Consider the following 27,904-nt stretch of genomic DNA (forward strand, 5'->3'; position numbering starts at 1 on the left):
TCTAGCTGGAGAGTGGGTATGATCAGAGGCTGATTAAGGCCTGGAATTTCATAGTTTTATAAAACAGTGCATATAAAAAACTTGGATGAAAATGTCAAATGAAAGCCAGAAAACTTTGCTAATGATACCTACAATCATGGTACTAAAGGGCAGGAAACCTGGAATGGATTTCTTACTATTGCAGGCTTGTGGAGTGACCTTGGCCAAGTCATTTAACCTCTATGTTTTCTCCATGGGTTAATAATATCTACCTCACGAGAGTGCTGTGGGTAAGGTCATTATCTGTAAAGCACTTTGAGATCCTAGGATGAAAGGTGCCGTGGCATTTGAGAGAAGAATCATTGATTTTGGGGGCGGCAGGGATAGCTCAGTGGTTTGAGCATTGGCTTGCTAAACCCAGGGTTGTGAGTTCAATGCTTGAGGGGGCCATTTGGGATCTGGGGCAAAAATTGGGAATTGGTCCTGCTTTGAGCAGGAGCTTGGACTAGATGACCTCCTGAGGTCCCTTCCAACCCTGATATTCTATTCTATGATTATAAAAATTGGGGATATAGCAAATAATGAACTGTTATAGTCAGATACATGGTCAGCTGCACAAGTGAGTAGAAAATACAATTCAAGGCAATCTAATCTAGTCTACACAACAACAGTAGGGCAAATTTATGGCTGCATTAAGGAGCAAAGAGCGTACTGGATGATGCCCTCCAGTGTATAGTGGGTGAAATTCACCCCTTTGAAGAGAAGACTTTTGTATTACATAAATTTTACCATTTGATCTTGAGTTGGATTATTCTGTGCCCAAGCCCTCTGCACAGGGTGATATTCACCCTTTGTATATATAGTTTGTTCACCTTATTGGAAAGTTACTGTTGCTCCAGGGAAGGTTCTGTGTATTTATTTAAATATAAATGCCTCAAACGCTGGGTATATCATAGCAAAATAAAATCGAGATATCCTCATGGTCTGCTGGGTGACAGGGCCTGGTCAAACAGGTAAGTCTTGCTTTGCTTCCTGAAGTTGGACAGGCCCAGCATCTGGCAAAACATCAGAATGAGTTCCAGAGGCCCTCTACCGAATACCCTGTCACACTGATCTGACAACAAGAGTGACCAAGTAAAAGTGTTTACCTCTGTTGGAACAGTTTATTCTTTTTTAGAATAGATTCATCTGAGAGGATGTCATCTTCTGGAGGGATGTGATGAAGAAGAAAAAAAGTCCTTATACTGGCAACGGGCTCAAGCCAAAGGGAGGCAGATCTTAAAATATTTTGAAGAGTATAATGGTTGTTCAGGCAGAACTGTGTCAGTCAAAGAATAGCTTAGGGAATACATTGCTGAGCTTCAGAGAAAGAGGAAACAATTCACAGAGCAGGAAGCACAGGTTCAGATCAAATGTAAAAGGCGTGTATAGCCAAATGGACTCTTGCAGCCTGTCACTTCATGTTTTCAAAATTATCTGTTCAAACAATTCTATATTTTCAACCACCTCCTCCTCTTAGTCTTGTATTATTAGAAATTGCTATTTAGAAACCAGTCAGTTGATTCATATGCACAAACAAAATGCAGTTGTCATAGGACCGGAATGCTCCCACCTGCTCTCCTTACTTGTTGGCTTGTGCTGCATTTTTGTACAGCACCACATATTATCTTTTTCCTTGCCTGGTAATTTGCAGTAGTTGCCATCAATATGTATTTGTTTTGTGTAATTTAATACATAAGAATGAGAATTTCCTCTGACTTGCAATATAAAAATACAGACCAGACAACTACAGAGCAAATCTGAAATGTGCTGGCACCAAAATTACACAAGATGAAACCCTAACTAGAAGTGGCAGCCCACACATCATGCATTTATTCACTGTAGATCATTCTTTGTGTTCCTTTGCTGAGTATATATTCACTGTATTTTAATATTTTCCAAGGCGAGAGAACTCTGTAATAATGGAATGTTCCATCAAGAGTGTCTCCAACTCCCTCACCAACCACTCCAGTGTGCTGAGATGGCAATCTTTACCCAATAAGGACCTAATCCTGCTCTCACTGAGGTAAATCGGGAGTATGACTTCTTGAATATCAATAGTCCCATGATATTCACCAAAAACTTACACATTCCTAATTCATTCTTGTCAACACTGTTAGATTTAACTGAGCTCAAAGAAAAAAAATCATTCAGCCTCTCTCATCAATGAGTTTTCACTGTTAAGTTGGTGAATCTCTCTCTTTCTGTCCCCTGATGTTGGCAACCGTTTCACACGTATCACAGGGTAGAATGAGTAAAAATAAAAAGAAACTAGCTGCACTGTTAATACAATAAGATAGTTAAAAACAAACTAAGGAATTAGTACACCAGATCTCTGTGATTTTAATAAATGAATATAAATGTCGAAGCACACAAAGCAAAAGATGAAAACAAAATCAAATTATATTACAACCACCATAAAGCTAGTTTCATTGAATACATCAAATACTTTTTTTTACAAGCCCATCATTTGTACATTAGGTAAGTGTACAAAAACAGTGGATAACACAACAAGAGGATTTTTCCTAAGAATTAAAAGAAGAAAGGTCACAGTAAATAATTACAAGCTGAGAATTTCCTATACTTTGAAAGTCTGTTGCTCATTGTGATAACAAAACTTTAAATTAGAACGAGAATAGAGTCGGCTGATATTTTTCCAGACCCTCAGGGCACTGGGTGTATTGTGTTAGAATCTTGACAGAAGAGATGGTGGGGTGGGGTTTACACATTGAAATATAGATTAAAAGGATATAAAAACCCAATGAAATAGCTGTGATTCTAGCAAATCTATGTACATTTATTATTTGAAGAGTTCTGCTGGGCATTCCTTGGTGAACATACATTCTGTTTGCAGTATTAAAACCACCATTTTACCCAATTTATCGATGAGCTCAGTGTAATAAATACTCTTCATGCTGCTTCACACATTGGGAAAGGAAATCCTATGTCCTGATGCTGTATTCTTTACACCCCCGTAACTTCCTTTGGCTGTGTAAGAAATGTAGGAGGAGGGCCCTATGCAGATAGCACATGAGAATGTAAAAATGTGTACTTACTGAGCAGTAATGCGAACAGGAGATACAAATGGCTTTACTAATACAGACTTTGGCATTTCAATCAAGTCTGGCCCTTGAGTTATTATTTAACATGTTTTTCATAGATTCCACCATACCATACAAACCTAGTTTAAGTTTACTACGCTAGCACATAATGTTAAATTTTGGGGTATAAAAGTTACTGTATCACAATCCAAGATTTGGTAGAAAACAAAAGTAACTTTGCAATTAAATCAAGAAATAAAAATTCTGATGATGTAATTTACAAATTTAGTTTTTTGAAAAAACACTATTTGTAAGCATAAATTTTAAATGGGGATTGGACAGATCTGATCATCCTGACCGTTTCAAATTTTTTTAATGAGTTTTAAAACTTGAAATTTACCCTGTTAAATTCTATAGACATGAAAAAGGAAACACTACTAACACCGCAAAGAAACTTTGTCTTGCATTGGGAAAAATCTTGAGTACGTTTGTACCATAATTGTGTAGGGGCTTGATTCTGTCATCCTTACTTAGCCTCACTCCCCCAGTAGTGATAATGATTCTACCATAAACATGGCAGACTCAAGCCCTATATGATTACATAAAAACGACTTCATTAGGATTATTTTTACTTCAATACAAAACTCATGTTGTGTGTATGATTGATATGGTTCAGTTATCAAAAATCTTGGTAGAAGGAAGAAAAAAATGGCAAACGCAGCTGTTGCCATTGAAAGGAGACAATCTCTCTTTATATTCTAGAGGGTCTATTTTTATTTTACGCCCCCAGAACTCCCACCTTCCCTAACACAACTCCAAAATTCCAGGGTAAGGGAGAACTCGCTCCCTGGAGGCCACAAAACAAGATTTTTTTTGTTCCCACCCCACCTTTTTTTAAACAATAGAGAACATTATTAACTAATGTACTTTTCACCCATGGGTGTAAGAAGAATATGCTTTCATGAGGAATTTATAATCTGTTATGCCTGAATGTCAGCCCTCAGTCTGCACAAAGAACAAGTGTTTTCTCTACATTCCAGTATTTACTGGCGTGGGCAGTTTAGATATATGTTCCTAGTGGTGCATGGGATGGAAGTAGTTGGGGAGACACCACAAGAAAGGCAGCAGCAGAATAGCTCTTAAACTCAAAGCTGCACACTTGTTACAAAACTGATTCAAGCAACATAAACAGCCCCCACAATACATTGCATTTCCCTTTGTAATTCACTCTAGGAAGCATTTTCTGCAATATCTTATGCACCAAAGCCATCTATTGAACTGTGTGTGCAGCAAAGCTGGAAAACTGCCTGAGTTCTTTTTGGATTTTTTTTAAAATGCTTTTAGGGTCACTCATTTCTTTTCTACCATTCTATATAATTCAGTAGTTAGTTTCTTTTGCTTTAAGTACAAATGAGAATATCAGATATCTAGATTTGCTCTTATCTATACACAAATATATGGAGCACAAACCTTTCCTGACACCCAAACTATTCAAGATGACTGACACTAATTTTAAGCTTCATGAAACATTAATTGAAACAAAAGGCCGAGGAACTTGTTGGATTCCTGGAGTGGATTCCTAAGATATGTTTTTATTCATCGGCATTATTGTTTCTGGGAACAACAATGAGATGCTTTGGCACTAGAAGTCAGGGTTGCTAGTTCAAAAATCATCACTGACTTTGGCCAAGATACCTGTTCCTATGTGCTTACAGCTTAACTCTGTAAGGCTGCCCTTTAAAAGCGGTTGTTTAAAAAAATCAGTTTTATTCCTGGCTTAAAAATTGTTTGGACTCATGCAGAAAGCTTTGTTTTGCTCTGCAGGCACTGTTTGCTGTTGAGATTTTCTACTCCAGTCATTTCTGCCCTTAATTTAACAGAGCACTGAAGATCAACCAAGATGACAATGAAAGTACCTTCCCTTTTGTTAGTACATGACTACAAACTGACCCCTCAAGGTAAATTGATTCACAATGATTGGTAAATACAGGAATCCACAATTTACATCCAATTTAGATCACTACCACCACCACTGAAAATTGATTTCATTTTTATTGCTACACAAAAAATATCTGCCTCTTTATTTTTTCTGCGTGCAGATTCTAATACTATTTTACATTGATCTACAAAGAGCATTTATATACTGGTTTTTAGATAACTCAATGCTGTAATTACACATTAATAGCAAGAGTTGAAGCTAGCCAACCACATTCAAGAATACATTTCAAATCACCATCAATATCAGGAGTGACTTATGCCTATTGCAATGATAGCAAGAAAAGCCAAGGGATTCTAAGAAAAGAATTTTCCCCTCATCAAGACAGTGGCTGCTCACTGCATATCATTAGCTGTTGTACAAACATTGTAATGTTTTGCCCTTATAGAGCTTTTCATAGGTGGGCAAACATTATAATTCCCCATTTACAGATGGAGGAACAGAGATGTTAAATCACTCATCTAATGTCACCCACAAAGTCAATGGTAGATCCAAGAATAGAACCTGACTCCCAGTCCAGTGTCTGTCACACTAGGCCATATGCTAATGAAAATTAATACAAGCTATACTTCACATGTACAGTAGGAACTTGCAAGTATGTCTGATATCAAATCACTATTTTTTTGAGTGTATGATTTGATTATGGTCTGAAATTCTCAGGTGTTCTGCACAACAAAATGTGATTACAGCTGTTTAGTTTATTATTATTAATTTAACGTGTGTGCAAGTAAACCTGCAGTTGGGAGCATCAAAAATTTTCATTGAGGGAAGAGGATTATAAGAAACTGCCCCCAAAAGTGAGTATTTTGTACTACATGGCACATAGGGATGAACTTCATTTCTTCAGCTACCCATCAGTGTGATATTTTCTTAAAGCAAAGTACCCACTCAGGATTACTGTAGCAAAAAAAAAAAAAAAAAATCAAACACAAATGAAGACAAAGTCTGTTGCTGTGTGAATGTAACAGATCAGTAAGATTAAGCTCAGAAACCACAGGTCAAGGAACCAAAGCTTTAAGGAAATATCAGCACCCTTATAAAACTGTATATACTCCTGCCCATTCCAGGATTAGTACACTACTTTCTACATCTCTCAGCACCTCTGTTTCCTGCGTGAGTGGTTTTTTTTTTTAATTTAATCACAGTGGAGATGTTTTCTTATGCTAAATTTAATAACTGTTAACACTCAGAGGTCACAGAAGTTCTGGTATTTAATCCACAGATGTTTGAAGGTACAATTGTGATTTATTCCTCCCTCCTATGCAATCAGGATCAAATAGCTTGACCACAGTAAGTTCACATTTCAGAAGAATTTCTGGCGAGTTATCCCAACAGCAACCACATTCACGTCTTACAAAGCTGTACTGATTTTATAATACAGGCTGGTGAGGCAGATTCCAACAAAAGAATGCCTCATACAAATTAGAGAAGGAAAAAGACCCATTTTCAAGTCCATCCCCCATACTAGTGCAGAATTGTCATAAGATTGTCTCGTGCTTCTGTGCCTGTTAGTTTTGAGAAACATTTGACACAAAATGGTCCCGACAGAAAAAGCAAAAGCAGCCTGAAGCTTCGTCCTAAATTGTTCAATATACCGATACTACACCACTTATAAAATGTTCATAAGTCTCTCAGGAATGTCTCCAGAGCCACACCCTGATTTATAAATACTCTTGATTTCCAGACACTGGAAGAGTGGTTCTGCCAAAAACTGATAAACGTGCTCTCTCGCAAGCTCATAACATTTTCTAGTGCTATGCTTTTCTATTTCTTTCTGAAGCCAAACATATCTGACACCGGCAATACCTTCCTGTTCACTAAATCAACTCTTGCTCTATGGTGGTTACCTAGTTCACCTCTCTCTTCTCCTACCCTTTCTTTTTAAATTTGTATTTTATGTTGCTGTAGCTGTTCTATTCCTCAGAGCTCACCTTGCCCGAGCCCCTCCTGGGAACTTGTTTTTCTCCTCCAAAGAATCTGCCCAGCGAGTCAAGTAGACCCGAGTCTCTGTGCCTTGGAGATCCATGTCTAGCATGGTCTATGGTGCTTGCAGTTGCCATTTTTGATCCGTGCCGGAAAGAGGAGCGTTTCTGTGAAGCCATCAAATCCGAGTTCTCTGAAGTTGCAGCACTGTCCTCTTGAATGGTCTGTAGCTCGTCTGACTCTGAGGGCCGATCTTTGAAGGTGTTGTCCTCCCTTCCTGGGGCATCTCGGGAAAAGAGGCGGATCAAGTGGGGGCGACCAACTGTGTCAGCTGGGTTGGCCTCCTTCCAGGCATTCTTTGAGTCTGCTGTGCCCTTGGAGTCTGTCACCGCTGTGCTCTTAGTGGAGGTCCCATTGTTCTGGTTCACATCTGCCTCTCCTATAAACAACAAGAATGAGATATGAATACAGGCCTATGAAAAACAGAGCACTGGAACAATGCTGCTTTCTTTCACTTGCCTTGAGTTAGTTTTTTTATGCAAAATCCATAGAATATGTTCTCTCTCTCTCTCCAAATGCCTTTCAGAGAATTAATCTGTCTTGCAACTGAACTGTGTTCTCACATTTAACTTGCACTGGGATGACATAACTTCTTTTAGGTTTTAAAATTAGAATGGTGGTCAATATGTTTGGAAATGGGTTAATAAAAATAGCTGAAGTTTGTTGTAAATTATTGCAATTATAGCCTATCAAATCATTTCAATGTTTATGTTGTAGGTGATCTCTCTGCTTTATTATCAATGTCTCCAATGGCCATCTCAGTACCTGATGTAAGAGGTGAGAATTTTTTATATTGACTACTCTTTTCACTATTTCTAAAGACTACTGTACGTGACCATAAAAAGGTTTGGACTGTATTTCCACTTCAACCCCTCTTTGTGTGACTAACTTTCTAACTTCTGAGCTCTATGCTGTACAAGATGGAACTCCCACTGGTAGGAGTCTATTACAATTCTTTAATGTATAAATCCCCATTGAATCTGAGCTACATTACTATTATTTTTTTTTAAATCTCTTTGCCTAATTTGTTCCCCAGTTTCTTCCAAACGTAAAAACCACAAATTGCATTCCCCAATCCCCTCTTCAAACAGGTCTTCACTTTAGATAATCATATTGTCATCCACAGTCTTATCTCTTATGCTAGTTATACTTACAGGTCTGCTTGTAAGAAACATCTTACCCTCCTTTTTCCTCACACCCACCCTCAGTGAAGGGCCCAGCCTGCTGCTGTTTAGTAAAATGACAAACATTACACTCATGCCAACTTTTCTAAGTTGGGTTACATTCTAATGTGCTTCAGTAAGCTATTTGGAAGTCAGAGGGAATGTCTACACTGCAGCTGGGAGATATGATTTCCAGCATGGGTAGGCTCCAAGTTGCAGCCCTGATGGCAGCTCACCCTGGCTGACCTTCCCGGGTCCAAGCTCCAGCAGTGCCATAATGTCTACACTGCTATTTTTAGTGCACTAGCTCAAGTCTGTCTACCCATGCTGGGATTCTCAGCCCAATTCTGCAACCGTTACAGAGAGTAGCTCCCACTTCTGTTGACAAATTGTGAGTTGGTGTAGACTATGTACTGCAAAATCAAGCAAATTTCCAATGAAGAGTAGTAGTAAATTAGTAACTTGGGAGAGTTCTTCAGCAGTCAGCCACAGGGTTTTTTGTTTTTTTTTAAATGCATGAAGTAAATGAGTCTCCTGATTGATTGCAAAGAAACCTTATTATTAGAAGTGATTATTCATCTGGGATCAGGATGATGAAATAGACCCAAGTCATTGACAAAACTTCCACTGACTTCAGTAGGATCAGGAATAACTGGGCATATGGTGTTTGTGATTTCTGTTGATTACCTCATGAAATTCCACAATTTGATTTGATAGTTGCTGCACTGAGAAGCGATCTGGATCTGACTATGCCATGATGTGTGCTTTCTCAGTGCTTGTCCTTTGCTGATTCAAGCCAGCCCTTTAGTATTTACATAGCACTGAACTGCTGAAAAGAAGAGTATTTTGGGGTTATCTTTCTTTTATTAAAAAAAAGTTTATTAAAGTAGTTTTAATAGGGACAGATTCAGAACAAGGCCACAACTGATCATATTGCAAACATTGAGCAGTAAAATTACTCCAAGCAGATGAATTTTAGCTGGATGACAGAATTAATCTGCAAATACAGACCTACAACAAATTATAACCTGACAAGTATGAATTAGTAAATCAGCTACAGTTTAACTTTCTGGAGAAGGCTAATGTGTGTTTGTGTAAGGCATGCAATTTTGGCTATGACCTCAATTGAAAATGTGTCAACTAGCTAGAAAGGCAGTTCAGTTCTTCCCTCCACTTAATCTTTTTCAAGAATTATCTTCAGGGATGCAATCATCAATTAAGGCTTTCTGAACTGAAAAAAGAAAGCTGTTTATTAAAAATATTGCAGCTATGTTCTTTTGCTTTCTGCGGTGTATTTCTTTTTATGCTGAATATTCCCAAGGTACTTACACATTGGTGCCCTGAAGGATCAAAACTTTACCAGATTTTGTTAGTTTGTCACCATAGCTTTCCTGATGGAGTGAAGCAGGATGCAGTGGTTTTGGGAGCAACAAACAATAACTAATTTTAATGATTTAACGCTGGTTTAAATTCTATACCATCATACAAATTGAATTAAGGAGAAAAACAATAGTGCTATTGTATTTAATTAAATGCATTAACAAAACAGCAGAGCATCTGCATGCTAATACTTCTATAACAGTTGTGCTTTGTGTCACTGAATACAGTTATTTGTAAGAAACAAAGAAGGGCATTTGTGCCATAAAAGTAGCTTCTCTCAACACATAAGCAGTGAGCTATAAAGTGTAAATCTTTTCTGTATGCTTTTAGTTTAGCAATGAAAGCATGCATTTAATTTTTCCTTTACATTTTTACTGTGTTAAAACCCTATTTAATGTTCAGCGAAAATGTACAACGGAAAAAAGTCTATATTTGAACGATATTAAATCACCAGCAGCCATGAATTCCTTTTCCAAAGTGTGTGTATATGACATATATGTATATTAATGACATAGAACTACTTAATACAAGGTATGATCTAATAAATTACTAATAAAATGTCTGCCAAACTGCATTTCAGTATTGGTTTATTAGATCATTAGAATTTTTAACTTTCTTTAACTTTATAAAAAATATTCCATCATGAATTCAACTGACTATAACACTGATTTTTCCCCTTCAGGTGAGGGAAATGGAATGCGCCACTTACAGTAGTGAAAGAGAGAAGATTTTCCTTGCTACAGTAACTTAAGATCTATTGTGTAGGAAAAAAGGAGCCTAATCTTTGCAACAAAAAAAAGAGAGAGAATCCTTTTGCAAGATATGGTAATTTTGGCTATAACCAAGGCATGGAGCACTCCACAGACTTTATCCCAAGAATATTACAATACCTACTTTACTTTAAAGAAAATATCGGGCCTGGCTGTGGAAGGGAGATGGGCGTAAGGAGCCCCCTCTACCCCTACATCCTCCATGCAGTGCCCTGGTGGCAACCACCCCAAAAGCAGTAGGAAGGAGGTGGGACTATGGTCCTGCACTTCTCAGCAAGGGCCAGTGGAGCTGGCCAGCGGCGGCAGGAAATGCATGCTGAACACTCCTGGAAGGTTGTGAACCAGTTGTGTCAACTCCCAAAATAAGAGGGAGAGAGCAATAGGAATTCCAGCATGTACAGAAATGGAGAAATCTGAACAGTTTTTTTTTAAAGAGGCAGCAATTCCCGGAGCAATCCTGACTTGTATAAATTAGCAGAATGCTGTATTTTTACATCTTCCAAACACCTCAGGGGGTCGCAAGCTGTCAGCCTCCACCCCAAACCTGCTTTTCATCCAGCATTTATAATGTTGTCACTAAAAATATCCATGACAAAATCTTAGCCTTAATCATGGGAACTGATCATGAAACATTAATTACACTCTCAAAACAGGCATTTGATCTGAGATCTCCATTTAATTCCTAAGGAAGAGAATGATTGTCAGAACCCAAATGTTTACCTATTGTATGGCTAAGCTTGTGATCTAAGGGCTTGTCTGCACTGAAATGCTACAACTGCCACTGCAGCGCTTCAATGTAGACACTACCTACACTGCTTGGAGAACCCCCAAGAAGCAGTCAGTCCATGGGAGTATTCTTCCAGCAGCCTAGCACTGTCTACACTGCGGGGTTAGGTCAGTTTAATTATGCTGCTCAGGCTGATGGATGCATCATTATAAATTTCACATTTGTTCTCTTCTCATGACGATTTCTGAAAAGATTTGAGAAACAGGGAAGAAATACTGCAATTTCTATTTACTACTGGCATCAGAAGGCCTGATCTTGCAAACAGTGCTGAGTGGAAAACATCAAACACCTTTGGCTTTTCAAAATTGCAACACATTTCTCAAAAATCGTATTTGACCAGCTTATAGAGTAGTCAAATTCTTCCAAAGGTTCAAAATTCTAATGAAAAGCACTGAAACTGAAAAAATTTCTGCATTCTTTTAGCTCTATGGCCAGGTATATCAGTAGTGTGAATGTCAAGGCAAGTTCTTCAAAGCATCTCTCTCTGCCAGCATCACCTCAAGTTCTTAGACTGCTGTTGACTTTGGCTAAGCCCTAAAAGTGTGCTGTTTATTAAACACAGAGCTGGCGCCCACTGCATACCGCTAGGCTCACCAGCCCTTCATACGGAAGTACTGAATAATAAGGAGGAGATGACTGAGGCTTGTGAGATTATTATGTAGATGAGGGGGAACAGTTACTTTCACACCCAGCCTCGAGGGCTGTCATATGCAAGGGCCACAGCTGGTCCAGGCCATTTCTGTTCAGCACTACAGCTTCTCGGAGATAACACTGCTCACCAAATAGTCCTGTCTTATCAAATTTCACAGACAGGTCCGGCAAGATGATGGTGGATTAGATTTCTCTTATCTGTGGATAGTCATAGGTCATCCTTCAGCGTAACAAGGGATCTCTTGTGGCTTTTTGCTAGAGCCCTCTTCTTGGAGATGGCACAGAACAACCTACCCTAGCCGGAGCACTCCCACTGCTACGTCCCAGAAAGGGTGCACCACAACCTACTTTACAGCAGGCAAAGTCCCACATCCGTCATGCTCCTCTTCTGAGTGTTCTGAACGGAGCAAGGTGCTAGCTGGGAGAAGTCCCTGTACTCAAAAAAAAGCAGTGATTGTGCATGGTCCCTTGTGTCTCCTGCCAACGAAGGACAATGGACAATCCAGCCTCTACTGTGCACTACTATTGCACTACGGATCACAGGAGCATTAACTGACCCTTTTTGAAACAGTTCTTTTATCTAAATGCCTCAATAAGATTTTCAGGGAGGAGACGAATTAGATTTTCATCATTACATTCCAGCTGTAAAATTTGATTCATCCTCACCCCGCCTTTGCAAAGCAAAAATGTAAGTCCCAAGCCTGACTCTACAGTTACAGTCTGAAGACAACTGGCCAACAAGCATTTACATGTAATTACTGGTTTTGTCTGACGCTTGTCAAAATGTTGAAAATCATTTTTAAAAGCACTCCTCTTTGGGATGGATTGCATGCAGTATAATTACACAGAGAACAGTTGGTAAAAGTTCTCTAAGCATAATGCTCAGTTAACGTGTTTAGCCATTACATAAACGTTATTTTCCCCCACGTGCTGGCCAAATGGATGCTGGTGCACAATGCCAATATGTCTCCACAGCAGCCAAATCATCATAAGACCCAGATGAATTCGTATTATGCCAATGCTATAGTCTTGGTCAAGAGGGCACTTTTATTATAAACCCATTTTCGTCAGGTGCTTATTGCTTTTGGAAAAACATCCTTACCTCGAGGTGAAATTTTGGGATTAAAATTCTAATTAGCCAGTTTTGAACTACCCCAGCCTACAAAATAAAATGTTCACGTGCTTTTTGTTTTACACTTGGGTAACTCAAAATCTGCTTTCTTCTAGAATTTTAAACACACAACATACTTCAAGGACAAACTGATGTTTAGTTTTAGAAATATAATTTTGTCATAGCAGCAGCCATACCCTCTGCTGTCTATGCTGGCTTCCTGTACAATGACAAAGCAAGTTAAAGGTTTCAGTCCTTATCTTCAAGTTGCCCTGGGCCCAGAACATATAAAAGATTGCTTAAAACTTTAGAATGGAGATCCTGGTCAACAGCTCTGCTCTTTCTCCAGTAAATAGGCTTGAAAGGATTAGATTTTTGTCAGTAACCATTGATTTCCCTGTACACACACACAAGTATATATACTTCCATTGATAATGACTGCATTCTCAAGCAGCACTTTTCTTATTTTAAATTTCAGTTTGATTTAAAGATATGTACTTTGTATATTTTGACATAGGATATTGACAATTTGTGTTAATGTTTATAAAGCTTTAACTTTTTGAATTTCAGTGTCTGTCATTAAATTATCTCCCCCCTCCCAAAGTTTCCATGACTTTAAATCAATAAAAATTGAAAAAGTGTTTGAAAATAAACACCAATGTTATTAAAAAAAACCCTAAAAACAAACACTCAATTCTGCCATGCCTAAGAATAAAAGTAAAGCTTGTCTGAGCAGGAGACAGAGTTCCCAGGTGCCAGTCTCAGATTGCCAAACAAACTCTCACAGGATCTAAGGACCATTAGAAACTTCACCTCTAGGTACACTCCTCTCTCGCTCACACACGCACTCACACACACTACCATGTATATTTAAACAAAAAATAATAATAAAAGCCCTACTCAAACACTACACTGCATACACAATTCTCCTCCAGGGGAGAGGATGAGAAAGAACAAACCATGTAAGACAAATACTAGTGACTTAATGTACTAGTGGAAGGTTATGAGGGTGATATAAGAACCTATACAGAATAAAAGAATGGCAAAGAAAGGGCCTGATTTCCCACTCGCTGAAACCAGACTTGTGATTGTGTAACACTCTTGACTAGAGTGGAAGTGTTCTGACATAAATCTGGTGAAACAGAGTGAAGAACAGATCCAGTGAATCATTTGGCATGTTTCTCCTTAAAGTCCAGTTAAGGCAGTATACGATATAAAAATAGCACCCTCTTATTCAACATAACTGTCTTGAGGTCATAACTACTTGGTCTACCAACAGAGATGCTTTTACTTCTGTTAACAATGTGCTGACTACAGCTATGGAAAAATGAGCTGATTCTGCTCTGCTTGTTGCATTAAAAAACAAAGAATGGCTAAGTTCTGATGGAAAGGATTTTTTTACTGTTGCTAAAGAGCAGCTTCATTTTTAGAGCTGATATGGAGTTTGATTTGCCTAGCCTTACTGCTGCAAACTTTCATGTGAAAGAGAGCCTGACAGTGCCATTTTTAGTTTTTCACTTTCCTTTTATAGTTCTACTCCGACTGTAAAATGGCATCCTGGTATTCCATATTTAGAATGTCTAAATAATGCTAGATCTAATTTGATCTACTGACAAGTAAAAAGATGGTTTCTCTAACTGCTAGGCCCTGACAACTTTTAAGATCTAAAAGTCAGGCTGGTTGCTTTCTGGCTCATGCACCATCCACAGGTAAAGATTCTCCATGCCCAGTTCTACCCTCTGGCACTGGAGGGCTGCAGAGTTGTAACAGAAGAGAGATTGGCCCAGCAATAAATTACTTGCTACACAAGCCCCTCCCCGCCCCTCCACATTTCACTACGAACAATCCAGCTCACACTGTTTTGGCTCTGCGAGGCTAACACCAATGAAAAGCAGGGGGGAAAAAAGCCCATGAAGTAGTCTTGACAGACACCCCCACCTCATAGATTTTACCTTTTGTGTGGTCATTTTTAGAGAAGAATAGCACTTTATCAGGAATACAAGCTGCTGAGCATGACATCCAGTTACGTTAATCTAATGTCTATCAATGGCAAATAATGATTACAGCTATGTGAAACCCAAAATCAGGTGCAATTCATCTTGCCTTTATTTTTTCCTGCCAGCACAAAACTCAGCCCAGGTCTCCAAAAAAGTGTCAACCATTTGGCAAAGTTGGGCTGAATTTCATGCCACATAGGATTCCCTACGGAGGGGCAATCAGGTGGCCTCTTTCCCCTTTCAAAAAGTCTGGGCACAGGCCAAGTAGGCCTACTTCTTTCAGATCTTCAGAAAATCTGTTTGCGGGGGGAGGGAGCGTACAGGCAAGCAGGCTGCCTTCTCAGAGTTTTGCAACAGTGAGACCTGCCTTTACTAGGTGCCAACACTACCTCTGGACTGGGTAATTATCTCACTCTAGAGCTGAGAAGTCCCAAAAAACAATGTAAAATGCCAATAAACATAGAAGTGCTCTCTGTGGCATCTCAGTCCCTAACAAGTTCATAGCTTACTCTAGAGGCAGCAGTGTCCAGTGGGACCTTCTGGATTTTGCTCATCTCCTAGAAGAGATTATAGAGGAGCACTCTCTTTTCCCATTCACCCCCACATTGAAAAGGAAGGAGCTGTTGGGGACGGGTGGGGGAGGGGAAGATAAGAAACAAGGTGGATTTTTCAAATTAGGAATGCTAAAGGACTGAGTCCAGGAATAAAAAATTGTTTAAGGTGGAAAGTAAATGAAGTTCATGGGTGCTTTTAATGAACCTTTGCTTTGAATTGTTAGGTTTGCCATATCTAGCTCTGGGGGAGCATAATGATGGAATTTGAGAAGAGAGGAATCTGTCAGAGCTGTACCAATCCATTCAGGGCCTTTCTAACTTAGAACTGTCTTAAGACATCAAGAAAAAAAAAGAATATGAACTTTAGAGGATCAGAAAAGACACTGAGTCATACAGAACTTTCAAAGCATTTTTGTATGGACATATCGTGTCCTCATACCAGAGTAGGTGTGTAATATACTGCACAATGTGTCCACTTGTATGATATGTACAGGTAGAAAGCCCACACCCAAATCTTAAATGAAACAATGACTGAGGACTTAAAAGTCTCACTTCCATAAAAACTAATGATAGATTAGATAGCTATTCTTCATTAAATTCTGCCAATTTAAGTACAAGCAAATAAACCATAGCTGAACTTCAGTAAAAGCTATCATGCAGGGATGTTGAAAGGTTCTCTCTTAACATGATTAGCAATCTGCTTCCCTGGGAGACAATCAGTGAAGAGCCCATTGATTTCAGGAAGTGATTGCAGCACTTGAAACTTTCTTCTTTTTGACATATGAAAAAGTACTATTCCTCTAAACCAGTGGTTCTCAACCTATTTACTGTTGTGGGCCACATACGCAGTTCTGTGTGTCTTATGTAGGCTGCGTCTACACAATATATACATGACCTGTATGGCCCTGAGGATGTCACATGGGCCACAGCTGCATGCTGATTGGGCCACAAGCAGCCCGCAGGCTTAGAAGCACTGCTCTAAATGGACAATGCCTGCCCTTTTCTTGGGCTAAATCTCACTTTCTGCATGAAAAACGTGAGAAAATGGATGAAATTCTCAAAACCGAAGAAAAAGTCCTGGTGAAAATTTTGCAACTGCACCTTTTCTATGGTGGAAAAATGTTCCTTGACCACACAAATCATTTCTGCAGTAGGGTTTCCTTTTAACAGTTTTTTTCATAAAATAAAGCCTGACATGCTCACCTACAGAACAGCTATTATTGGCCTGGTGGACAGATAGCGGCAAGCTGTTTCTTTCATATCGGTACAATAAATCTCTAGTGGTGACTAGTAGGTGGGATTCACATGGGGGACTGAGGCACCGAAGTCAAACATTTAGATCAAAAAACCCTGCTCTGCCATTCCAGAGAGAAGTTTCATGGCTGTGAATCCACAGTGGAGCAGGTACCTCCCTATGGCCCAGAGTTTGGCACCTAACTCCCTTTGAGGGTTGTGGCTTAGGCCAGACCCTTATTCTTGGCATTTCTTACTGGCTAACTTAAGTGTGCTGGCTTCATGAATCCCTTTTTAAAAGGCCTAATTCTCCCCTTGCATTGTACAGAGAGCATGGGCACCTAACTTGGGTCTGTGAATTCCCCCCCCCCCCCAAGAGTCCCTGACACAGGGGTCATGCTGGGAGTAAGTTTAGACCCCCCTATCCTAGGATCCAGGGTGCATCACTGCTGGAAATATAAGGTTTGTCTGATAGGTAGGATAAGACAGTAATAGTTGGACTGATTGACTAATGACATACAGCAAGTGTGCTATTTACCTTGCTTGCTTTGTAAAGAATACTAGATTCTGTGGAAGATTTTTCTGTGTAAAGCCTCTCCTATTTTTCTTTTTTCCTTCCCTCCTCCAAAGTCTTTTGGGCAATAAAGAAGATTTTCATTATTTAAAAGTGGCCAGCCATCTGAGGGCATTTGACTTGTTCAATTCTACAGATTATTTGCACAAATAGCACCAACATGCATGGGTCCTTGAGCATTCTGTTCAGTATGAACATTTCTGAAGTCACTGGAGATTTTGCTCCAGCACTAGGCTGAAAAGCTGTCATACTAGTATATCTCCTGTGTAATAAACGGTCACCCTTTTTTGATGCTTTGAGAGTTTAAATTGTTCCCTTTTGGATTCAAGATGACATTGAAGTACTCATAGCAAAGGAAAAAAATAAAATTTTATTCCACATCTACGGTATATTTGAGTATTCAAACTAATGCCACTTGATATCTATCCTTCTAGGTCATATCTTTCTTCTGAAGGATCCCAGGCTACAAGCAAGTTGGGGTAATGGCTACATATCAACCTCTACTTTAACTTGTATTCATCTATTTAAAAACAATAACCATGTTGGATTATTTGGAGAGTGTCAAGTGACAAAGTATTTAGCTCAAGTCTAAAAAAGCTGTTGGCAGTCAGCATGTGATATCATTGTAAATGTGAATTTATTTATTTTTTTGCCTACAATGATTCTCAGCTAAAAATAAAATGTGCCATTCAAAATATTTCAGCACATAACTGTACGTAAGTGCAATAAGGTACTGTCATCATAGTAAACTCATTCCAGTTAATGGTCTGAGGATGGCAGTGATTAGATGAATTTCTCATAGAACATTAACACTCTTATAAAAATAAGTTGCTAACTATACAGGGTGATGCTGAGGGAATTATTGCTACGACACACCATTTAGTATATTAATTAGCAAGGCTTCATTTGTTTTTCCATTTTAAACAGTAAAACCCAGCTAAGATTTATGAAATAAAAAATTAAATTGACTAAAAATAGAAAGTAGGGTTTTTGGCGATGTGCAGCTGAGCAGGAACAGGGAAACTGATTTTTTTTTTTTTAAAGAAAAAGACTTTACAGTTTTATTCTTTCCTTGTCTCTTTCTGATATTGGTAATCAGCAAACTGAACATAACATGACCATACATACTGATAAGATTTCATATTTGAGGGCTGTACCTTAAGCAGATTGTACAGGAAGATCAGTTTCCACGAAACTGGCATACAGACACATTGTACATTCCCTGGGGCAGGGACCACGTCATACTACACAGGACCTAGTATAGTGTTGCTCATTCTCTTCCTGAAAGGATCATTTGGAAACTACCACAGTTTAAATAATAGCGATGGAATTAAAATGAATCAGAATTCTTGATTTGGTTTATCAGCACTGATAGCCTTTTCCCCTCTTACTTGACAAATCCTATCCAATAGAAGAAATTTCACCAAACAACATCAGCCACTATGGTTTTCATTCAGAATGGTTAATTACACGAAAATGTAAGAGCCCTTTAAATCTCTGTCAGAATAACCATATCCTGCAATAAACTCCAAAGACTTGCAATTCACAGGTAGTACCTTCAAATTACTGTTTGTGAAATGTAGTTAATATCCTCTTGTTCTACGCTGTTTGGCTGCTGCCCTCAAAACTCCAAACAGGGGAAGTTCAGAGGGCAGTAGCCAAGCAAAGCAGAGAGATTTGCATTCCCATGGATATTTGAAATAATTGTGGAGCGACTATACATATACCTCCACTACAGCTCATAAGGACACTCTTCTAGAGAGCAGAGATGGGCATACTGCAGAGTTAGTGAAAATTACTTTACAGTTACTATAGAAGTAGAACGTGCACATGCACAGATGCACATACCACCACTCCTCAGTTGAAGAGCAGGAAACAGCATGAAAAAAAAAAGTGTATATGACCCCTGTGCAGAGGTTATTTGAGAACTGTTTTCCAAAACAATTAAATATGCTCTACAGTAAAGACTTATGTATTCTTCTGCAAATCCAACGCAGAACATCACATTAGCTACTACAAACTCTATTACAATTAGAGAGTCCTATGGGAAAATGTTCCATCAAGTAAAATGAAAAATGCCTTTACATAACTGCACTGACCATCTACGTGTAAACAAAGCATGCAATTGTAAATACTCAGGCACAGACCACAATAGCCAGAAAAGAGTCTTGGAACTTTCCATTTGCCTCTTGGCTGTATTGGGGAAACACATTCTAGCTTTCACTTACTATTTTAAGTAAAATAGGCGTTCAAAAAGTTAAAACATAGTCCCTGGGGGAAAAGTAAAGATTTTTTTAAAATTTAATTCTGTAATTAAAACCAAGTCATCATCTTAGATTAAATTCCAAATAACTAGCTTGCAGGAAACCTTAAGCATTCTGCATTGTTTCACATGGTTAGTTCACTATGTCCGCTATTAACTTACAATGAGCTCTAAAATGATGCCCACAGGGTGGCTGATATCACAGTGGAATTCTGAAGCGTAGGCCTGGTCTGTAGCATATCCTCCTTATTTTCTAAATACTTCTGGCATTGACACTGTTTGCTTAGAGTTACAAAGGAGAGCACAGAAAACGAACAAGCCTGTGGTTGAAGCTAGTGGGATTTGCCATGGCATATATTTGGAATCTATGAGAGGCATGTGGCAGCTCTCCATACAACCCGCAAAGATTTTTTTAAAAACTTAAACAAGTGAATTTTATCCACCCACCAGCTTCAAACAGAATTGTTGCTTTGTGTTAACAGAACATATATTTTTTATTTATCCAAAATATTTCACACATAAGAGTGAGCAAGGGGCATCATTTACAGTGTTTAATGATCATACTCTTATTTTATATTGCAAGATTGAGTTGCTTATTGGAATAAACAGAATTTCTTACAGAAATAGTTTGATTGACTTGTATTAAATAAACAAATGCTTACATGTTCTCGCTCTCTCTCTCTCTGTCTCACTGCATTATTGACCTTGTAATAGAACAGCCAGATTGCAAACCTTGCCGGCATCAAAACAAGTTACAGGATATTCAATTAATAGCTTTTAAGATGGACAAGCACAAGAAAGTAACTAAGGAACGATTGAACTATTCAAAAATAATCTGTGTATTACTTTTTGGAAGTATTTCCCACATAGCCACATTTTTTTTTCTAAATAAGCCATCTTTATGTAAGTTTAATGCATAATGTTAAGAAAAATATCTGAAGTTATTCTGGCAGTAAGATGGGAGGACATGGCCTTTTTTTTTTTTTTTTTTTAAAAACACCTTAGACTTCACAGCATAAGTGAGTTCTCAGAAGGTATTTGAATGAGGCAAGAGAGAGGACTACAGTAACTGGTTCTGGAAGGTCATTCCACGCATGATGGGCAACATTCTCGCTACAGCCCCAGGGAAGACTGGCTGTAGGTACGTACAGTGGTCAGTAGTTTTCCGGTATAGGGTGGTGTTTATGTGACCATTGCTTATTGGCACTGTAGTGTCTAGGAAGTGGACCTCTTGCATGGACTGGTCCAGGCTGAGGTTGATGGTAGGGTGGAAATCGTTGAAATCTTGGTGGAATTCTTCAAGGGCCTCCTTCCCATGGGTCCAGATGATGAAGATGTCATCAACGTAGCGCAGCGGTGTAAGGAGACGAGAGCTGAGGAAGCGTTGTTCTAAGTCAGCCATAAAAATGTTGGCATACTGAGGGGCCATGCAGGTACCCATAGCAGTCCCGCTGACTTGAAGGTATAAATTATCTTAAAATCTGAAGTAGTTGTGGGTGAGGACAAAGTCACAAAGTTCAGCCATCAGGTTGCTGTGATGGTATTGGGGATGCTATTCCTGATGGTTTGTAGTCCATCTTTGTGTGGAATGTTGGTGTAGAGGGCTTAATTTGTGAACTGGATACCATCAGATTAGGCCTGAATAGAGACTGGGAGTGGTTGGGTCATTACAAAACCTAAACTTAATTTCCCCAGTACTAATTTCTCCTTACTGTTACTCACACCTTCTTGTCAACTGTCTGTAATGGGCCACTCTCTTACCACTTTAAAAGTTATTTTTCCTCCCTTGGTATCCTGCTGTTAATTGATTTATCTCGTTAGACTGGCCTCACACTTGGTAAAGCAATTTCCCATCCTTTCATGTACTTATACCTGCTCCTATATTTTTACTCCATGCATCTGATGAAGTGGGTTCTAAAGCACGAACGCTTATGCCCAAATAAATTTGTTAGTCTCTAAGGTGCCACAAGGACTCCTCGTTATTTTTGCCGATACAGACTAACACTGCTACAACTCTGAAACATTTAAAGGACTGAAACTCACATTTGTCATCCTTTTTGTGATGTCACATTAAAGTTCAAACTCTAAAATGCTTTCTGCATAAAAGCGGACATAAGGAAAAATACACTAGCTCAGAATAATGTACATTTGCGCACTGCCCAAGTGCAGGAGAGAGGGTGGCATACAATACTAGGTAGCTGTATGTTATATTCAGGGTAAGTGGAAATGGACATGCTTGGATTTTTCATGCACATTTCAGATATACATTGGGGTGTCAGTGGTTTTTTGGTATTACCAGTGTTTAAAAACTTTCATTTAAATAAGTACTATACCCTTTTGGTCATAAAGATTCTTCAATGGGTTTCTCTGGATTAAGAGTCCTTCATTCCAGAAAAGTCCAGTACACTCTACAGTTCTAGTAATGAACAACTTAAACATTTTGTTAATAGTGACTGTGCACAGCAACAAAACTATAGACTGTACATTTGTTCAAGAGCACAGTTTAGCGTATTTAGCTGATTCCCCAGCCATCAGACAGTTTCCTGATCTAATCCCAGATCAGCAATGTTTCTTAGATTAACTGCACTTCAAACTAAAATTTTCACTTTGGATAGATGGGGGAAGGAAACAAGGAAACAGAACTGAAAATGGGGATCTCTCAATCCCTAACTGCATTCAGTCCATAAAAACACAGAATAACTCCAGGTTTTATAAAACTAGGTTAAGCCCCCTTCACTGTTTATTGCTTTCCTACAGCAAATGGGCTATTTCCTCTTGGAATCCTGACATTTTCTTCCTTCATAAAAGATTTATGTTGCTATGACTCTTTGTATATTTGATATATGCAAGAAATATATACTACATCCATTACTGAGACCTGAGATGCCTCCCTCTGCTTACAGAGGACAGACCATTGGTAGAGCTGTGGAAAACTACAAAACAAACAGGCAAACCGTATTCCATAGATCAGCCTTCTGAAAAGAGAGTCAGGTAACTTTTAATAGTATTTGAATTTTTAGTTTTGCTCTTAGAAGTTTGAAAATACTTATTCCTTATTGATTTTATACTTTTTTTTTTTTAAATAAAGTAGGGGAGGGGATTGTTCTGTATTTTGAATTGAGTTGAAGTTACCTGGCTGTTGCATCTATAGCTAAATTCTACACATATTGTGGCAAATGCTGTCACTCGTGACCAAACTGAAGAAATGAGTTTGGGGCAAGCAGTGTAGATTCCTCTCCATCAGGCCACTGGGTGGTTTCTATTATCCATTCCAGCATGTTTTAAAATGCCTCTCCACACAGACCCACAAAGAGCAAAGCACCGCAGTATATGGCCCATTTTGCATTCTATTGACTATTGTGAAGGGAGAGGGACATAGGGGGGGTTTTCTTTTGTTTTTTTGCCATAGTGCCCTACCTGGCTTGTCAAGATTTCTTTGTTTGGTAGCTCCATAATCAAGTCTGTCAGCATAGCTCTGGAAATAGACTTTGTTAATTGCTTTTGAAGAATGAGCAGACGGAACAAAAATATTCCAAGTCCTACCACTAACAGTGGGTATTTTGTTAAAGTGTACATGTTTTGTTAAAGTTCTCAGCACTGATGGTTTAAAAATTCCCAAGATTTTTAAAATCTAGAAGACTCTTTGTAACCTAACAATTCTGAAGGTAATATAGGGGATATTTTAAATCTACCCTCCTTCTATTCTCTTCTCCCTTCCCTTCCCTCCCCCCATAACAATGTTTATTTAAAGGATTTCTGAAAATATTGAATATAGTAGGAGAAAAAAACAACTGAGATTTCCTCTATAGAAAGATTTAATATTTGAGGCAACATTTTTCAGATGTCTCAACAACTGATACTAAATTTGATTTAAAATGTCTGGATGCCTAAGAAAAAGGTATGTTAGATATAAAGCCTATCTCCCTAATTTATTTTAGGCAGGAGTCAATCTCTTTACAGTGGCCTCAGTGCAGTCCTAAAAATCAGAAGGGACAATACCTGAAAACAAACAGGGAATTACAACAAAAGGAGCAATGAATACAGAATGGCTAAACCAGCTATGAGCTGATCAAAATTGGCAGTGTCCTAGGACAAACAGAATGTTCTACAGAAAGAATTTAAATAATAGAAGAGGGCTGGGAATGAAATGTTTGAAAAGAGCAATATCAGAGACAGAGAGAGAGGACTATTTGTTTTGATGACTAAAAGGCAAGAGAAAGAAACATTAATTCAAACATTCAAAACTCAATACCAATAAACTTGCCTGTATTCCTGAAATCAATTTCTTCCCATAGAACAGGGAATCAAAGCACTTACATAGGGTACAGCAGATTCTAAAAATATGTCTATCACTAACTACAAAATCCTATGTGCATAATATTAAATGTTTGGATTTAAGTCTCCCCAACCTGAAGTACAATATGCAATGTTCCAGTCTCTCAATCCCTTCTGCTACTCTCCCATCACAAGCAGCCAGTCTCTGTTCTGACCTCCCCACCATCTGCCAATCCTTCCTGCCACCTCTTCCCATTTAAAATCCTGGTCCCAATGTACTCTCCAAACTATCCCAATAAACTCTTATCCCAATCTCACTTCCTTTCAGTTTAACTACTCCCACAAAAATCTTGATCCCCACCATATGGAAGAATCTTCTCACAAGCCTCTTCAAGACAACATTCCAGATTATCCCTATGCGTGCAACAGCCCAGCCCTGAAATCCCTCCTGACTGTAGAACCAGTACATTCATCCCCATTTCCTCTGGGGAGACCCCAATCTCCCCCTCCCACATACCTAATTTTTAAGCATAACCCACCTGGAAATTAAGTTCAGTAACATTCTAAGGGTTAAATTGTCATGGAAACCTTGTATGTTCCCTTGTTTAAATGTAAATGTGGATATAAACTGTGTATTGTTTGTCCAGTCTTACCAACTGCCTACTAGGCACACAGTGTACTTTCTGAACATATTCTTTGTTTAAATTGTGCACTCTTCAGAAGTGTCACTCGGCTATTGTGTAAGTCTACATTTAGGCAAAGTTAAAGAGCTGGATTTCTGATCTATTCCTGTGGTACTGGCCTCCTTTAGAGATGTTACATGAACATTTCACACAATGCCTTCTAATTCTATAGTATCAGTCCATAACATGTCTATAAATAGCCACAGTCCATCTTCTAATTACATTCCCATTATCAGCTCTAAAGATCTCCCTGGCAGCTGGTGTCACAGAGGTCATATATTCCTGTTCAACTAGATGGGTTTTTTTTTTTTTAAGAACTCTTTGTCCATCCCCACCCCCCCACAAAATATATCTTATACCTTGTCCTTTTCCAAGGAACCTACAAAAGCTTTACTAACACTATACATGATTTAAATTACCTCTTCCCCCCACCCGCCACCATTGAAAATAGAGCTACACCATCTCAATCACTTAGGACAACCCTTCTTCAGCAAGGTACAGAGAGGTAGATAGAAGCTTTCTGTGCCCGTCACAGTGGCAAAACCGCCGTGGATATTATTAAGGTGGGTTCTGCTATGTACTGCCACTCTTTGCACAGAGTAAAATTCACTCCAGTGAACTAGGCCCACACAAGCCCTTTGTGCTACTTGAGCCTCACTGGAGCCCTATTTTGAGGGCCTAAGTGAAACAAAAGTGGTGCATAGGCCTTGTACAGGTCCTCTCCGCAGGCGTCAATTTCAGCCACAGTGCATAACGAACCATTTATATCTGAAAATAGGGGTGGCATGGGAGGTGAGTGGATGCACAGTTGGTCAGGTTTCCTGATTTCTAATCCTGGAGACACAACTCTGTGTCCACAGGGCAGTGACCACAATGTTTAAAGTAATTGCATAAGTAACAAGCACCTGTGACAGCCACTGGTGAGCTAATTTTTAAACTATAAGCTCTTCAGGGCAAGGACACAAGGTAAGAACAATAATACATTGGAAGTTAGAAGAAATCACTCTATGACCTCGGTGCATATATTTTGCTTGAGCACAATCTTCTGCCCCTGATCCCCGACCTCTTGCTCACTGTAACTTTTGAGTGTCATTAATTAGTATGGGAAAGTTCTATGGCCTGTGTTAGAGAAAAGGTCAGACTAGAGGATGATAATGGTTCCCTCTGGTGAATTAAAATCTGTGAATTAATGCTGGTTTGCTTTTCAAAGGACATTTTTCTAACTGTCATCTCCGCTTGCTTAATAAGTCTGCATGTTAACTCTTCACTTAGCCGGAGAGTGCTTTCTTCTACTGCTAACTCTTCCTTTTCCCTTCACTTTCTTTTGATTGCGCTTGGATTTCATTTTTTTGGATGGATGGTGTCCAAGTTTTTTTCACTTGCTGTCAATATGTCCGGTCCCACTTGGCTGATTACAGAAGCTACAGACTGTCATGGGCCTGATCTTGCTCTAGTAATTACTCAGGGATCTTATACTGCTGCCTTAGCTTTTTATTTATTTATTTTAATATTTATTTTACTGTCTGATCATTTTATTTTACAAGTTTTATGTGACAAAAAATTGTACGAGTCTCCAAGTTTGCATTTACTGAACATGAATCATTTGGTTGGAGATTTAACATGTTGCTGTAAGTGTTCAGGGGCCAATCCTGCTTCACTGAGATTTAGAATTATTAGAATTTAGAAGTAATAGAATTATTTCATTGACTTAGGGGGAGCAGGACTGGATTCCCCATGCAAGATGACAGCTTGTGTCAATCTGCATGCAACTTTTCTTGGTGGGGGGAGGGTGGCGAGGAAGGAAACATCACTTTAGTCATTTATAATATATGAACACAGAACCACTCTTTCCCAAAATTAGACCTATCCACCATCACCACCAAGACATTTTAGATGCTCTATCTTGTCAAGGTTAAGAATACTTCATTTTTAAAAGGAACAGATTTTTCAGGCTCTCAGGCTAGGTATGACTTCTCCTCACCCACCATCCAAATGTAGAACATCATAGTAAGTATTGTTTAGAGCCCAAATACAGCATGTATACACAGTAACTGTTTTTTTAACCCGGTGGACTTAGTACAAGAAAAATAAGACTATGTACAGTATATTTATACCGGAAAGCAGTGATGGTAAATTAAGCAGTCAAAACAAGCAGAAAATCTGTCAAATGGAAGGAAAACAACATTGGTGAGAGGCAAAAAAAACAAACAAAAAACCCCAAAACTATAAAGCAAGCCTATCGGAAAATAATTTGATTAAATTAATGTCACATATTGACAAATAATTTGAATCTAACATAAACGGAGAAATCTGAACCCAGAACATACCACAAGGGTGTTATAAATTGAGAAAGAACAATAAGACAAAAGGCCTCCAGATGATAAATACAATTAGACCCAAGTGGTCAATAGTATTGCAAGAATACCAGCCTGACTCAGAAGCCAAAAAAAATCATCAAAATCAACTAAAAAACTACAGAAACAAGTCAAGAAGTAGGACCCTGGTGTATTTTCTTGGACCTTTGTTTAACAGACTGTTTAGTTAAATGCAACTTGCAAGGCTTTTAACTCAACACACTAGAAATTATTTACTTGTCATCTGGTATTCACTAAGAATAAACTAGGGGGGATGCATATGGGATCCAAAACCTGTTGAAAAGCAAAACTATGTGTACAGCCTAGATTCACATTCACTTTATTAGCTAATCAATAGGCAAGCATAGCGTTCAGACTTCTGTCTAAAAGCTTTCAAATCTAACTTCAGGTATTGCAAACCTTTTGAAATTCAGTGCCACTCCCGATCACTGCAAAAAGTATTGTGCACCTTTATATTATATATAAGTAAGCCTATTCTAGCCTACTGTATGAGAGAGAGCTATGTCAGTCAGTCATATTTTCTATGTAAACACAGATATATTGATATTCAATGATTTCAGAAACAAGGGGGTTATTTTTAACATTCCTTTCCCTGCCCCCAACACTTGCAATCTGTATTATAGTTCTAAATGTGACTCAATGCTATACGAAGAACAATGGTGACAAACTGTATAAAACAGAGGCAGTGATCGATGGTACTTCACACAATATCTGCTTTTCAGTAACCGCATTCTAAGAGTGAGAAACTGCTTGCACAGTACCAAGCCTTGTACCAGTTAGTGGGAGTTACTGCTATTTAAAAAAAAACAACCTTTATAATTTATCTTGCTTTTCAGATATGTATAAATTCATCTTCAGTGTAACAAACACATATACCGCAAGAAAATTCATGTGGGTTTGAAGAATTAACTGTCGAGAGTACAATGAAACGTTTTATTACAAAAATTTAAAAATTTCAAGAGATTTTCCCATTCTTAGTCCGGTAAGTTCCTCCTAGCCACTTATAGTCCCGTTATTGCCCAGGATGGGAACTAGAATCTCTGAAGTAAT

At 38.6% G+C, this 27,904-nt stretch overlaps 2 protein-coding genes across 16 annotated transcripts in view; one reads left to right on the forward strand and one right to left on the reverse strand.

The window, feature by feature from the left end:
- Positions 1-13,464, forward strand: part of ZNF236 (zinc finger protein 236) — a 232,111-nt gene extending 218,647 nt beyond the window's left edge. For all 12 annotated transcript variants that reach the window (XR_012157275.2, XR_012157274.2, XR_012157278.2 and 9 more), the window contains 2 exons: positions 7,756-7,815; positions 10,264-13,464. The gene's annotated coding sequence lies outside the window, so the exon portion shown is untranslated. The remainder of the gene's footprint in view (positions 1-7,755; positions 7,816-10,263) is intronic.
- Positions 1-27,904, reverse strand: part of MBP (myelin basic protein) — a 174,230-nt gene that overhangs the window by 27,810 nt on the left and 118,516 nt on the right. For all 4 annotated transcript variants that reach the window (XM_073331790.2, XM_078851589.1, XM_073331792.2 and 1 more), the window contains one exon: positions 6,987-7,417. In XM_073331790.2, coding sequence (XP_073187891.1) covers positions 6,987-7,417 — 431 coding nt within the window. The remainder of the gene's footprint in view (positions 1-6,986; positions 7,418-27,904) is intronic.

Source organism: Lepidochelys kempii, chromosome 2, assembly GCF_965140285.1.
Source record: "Lepidochelys kempii isolate rLepKem1 chromosome 2, rLepKem1.hap1, whole genome shotgun sequence".
In the NCBI taxonomy this organism is placed as follows: Eukaryota; Metazoa; Chordata; order Testudines; family Cheloniidae; genus Lepidochelys; species Lepidochelys kempii.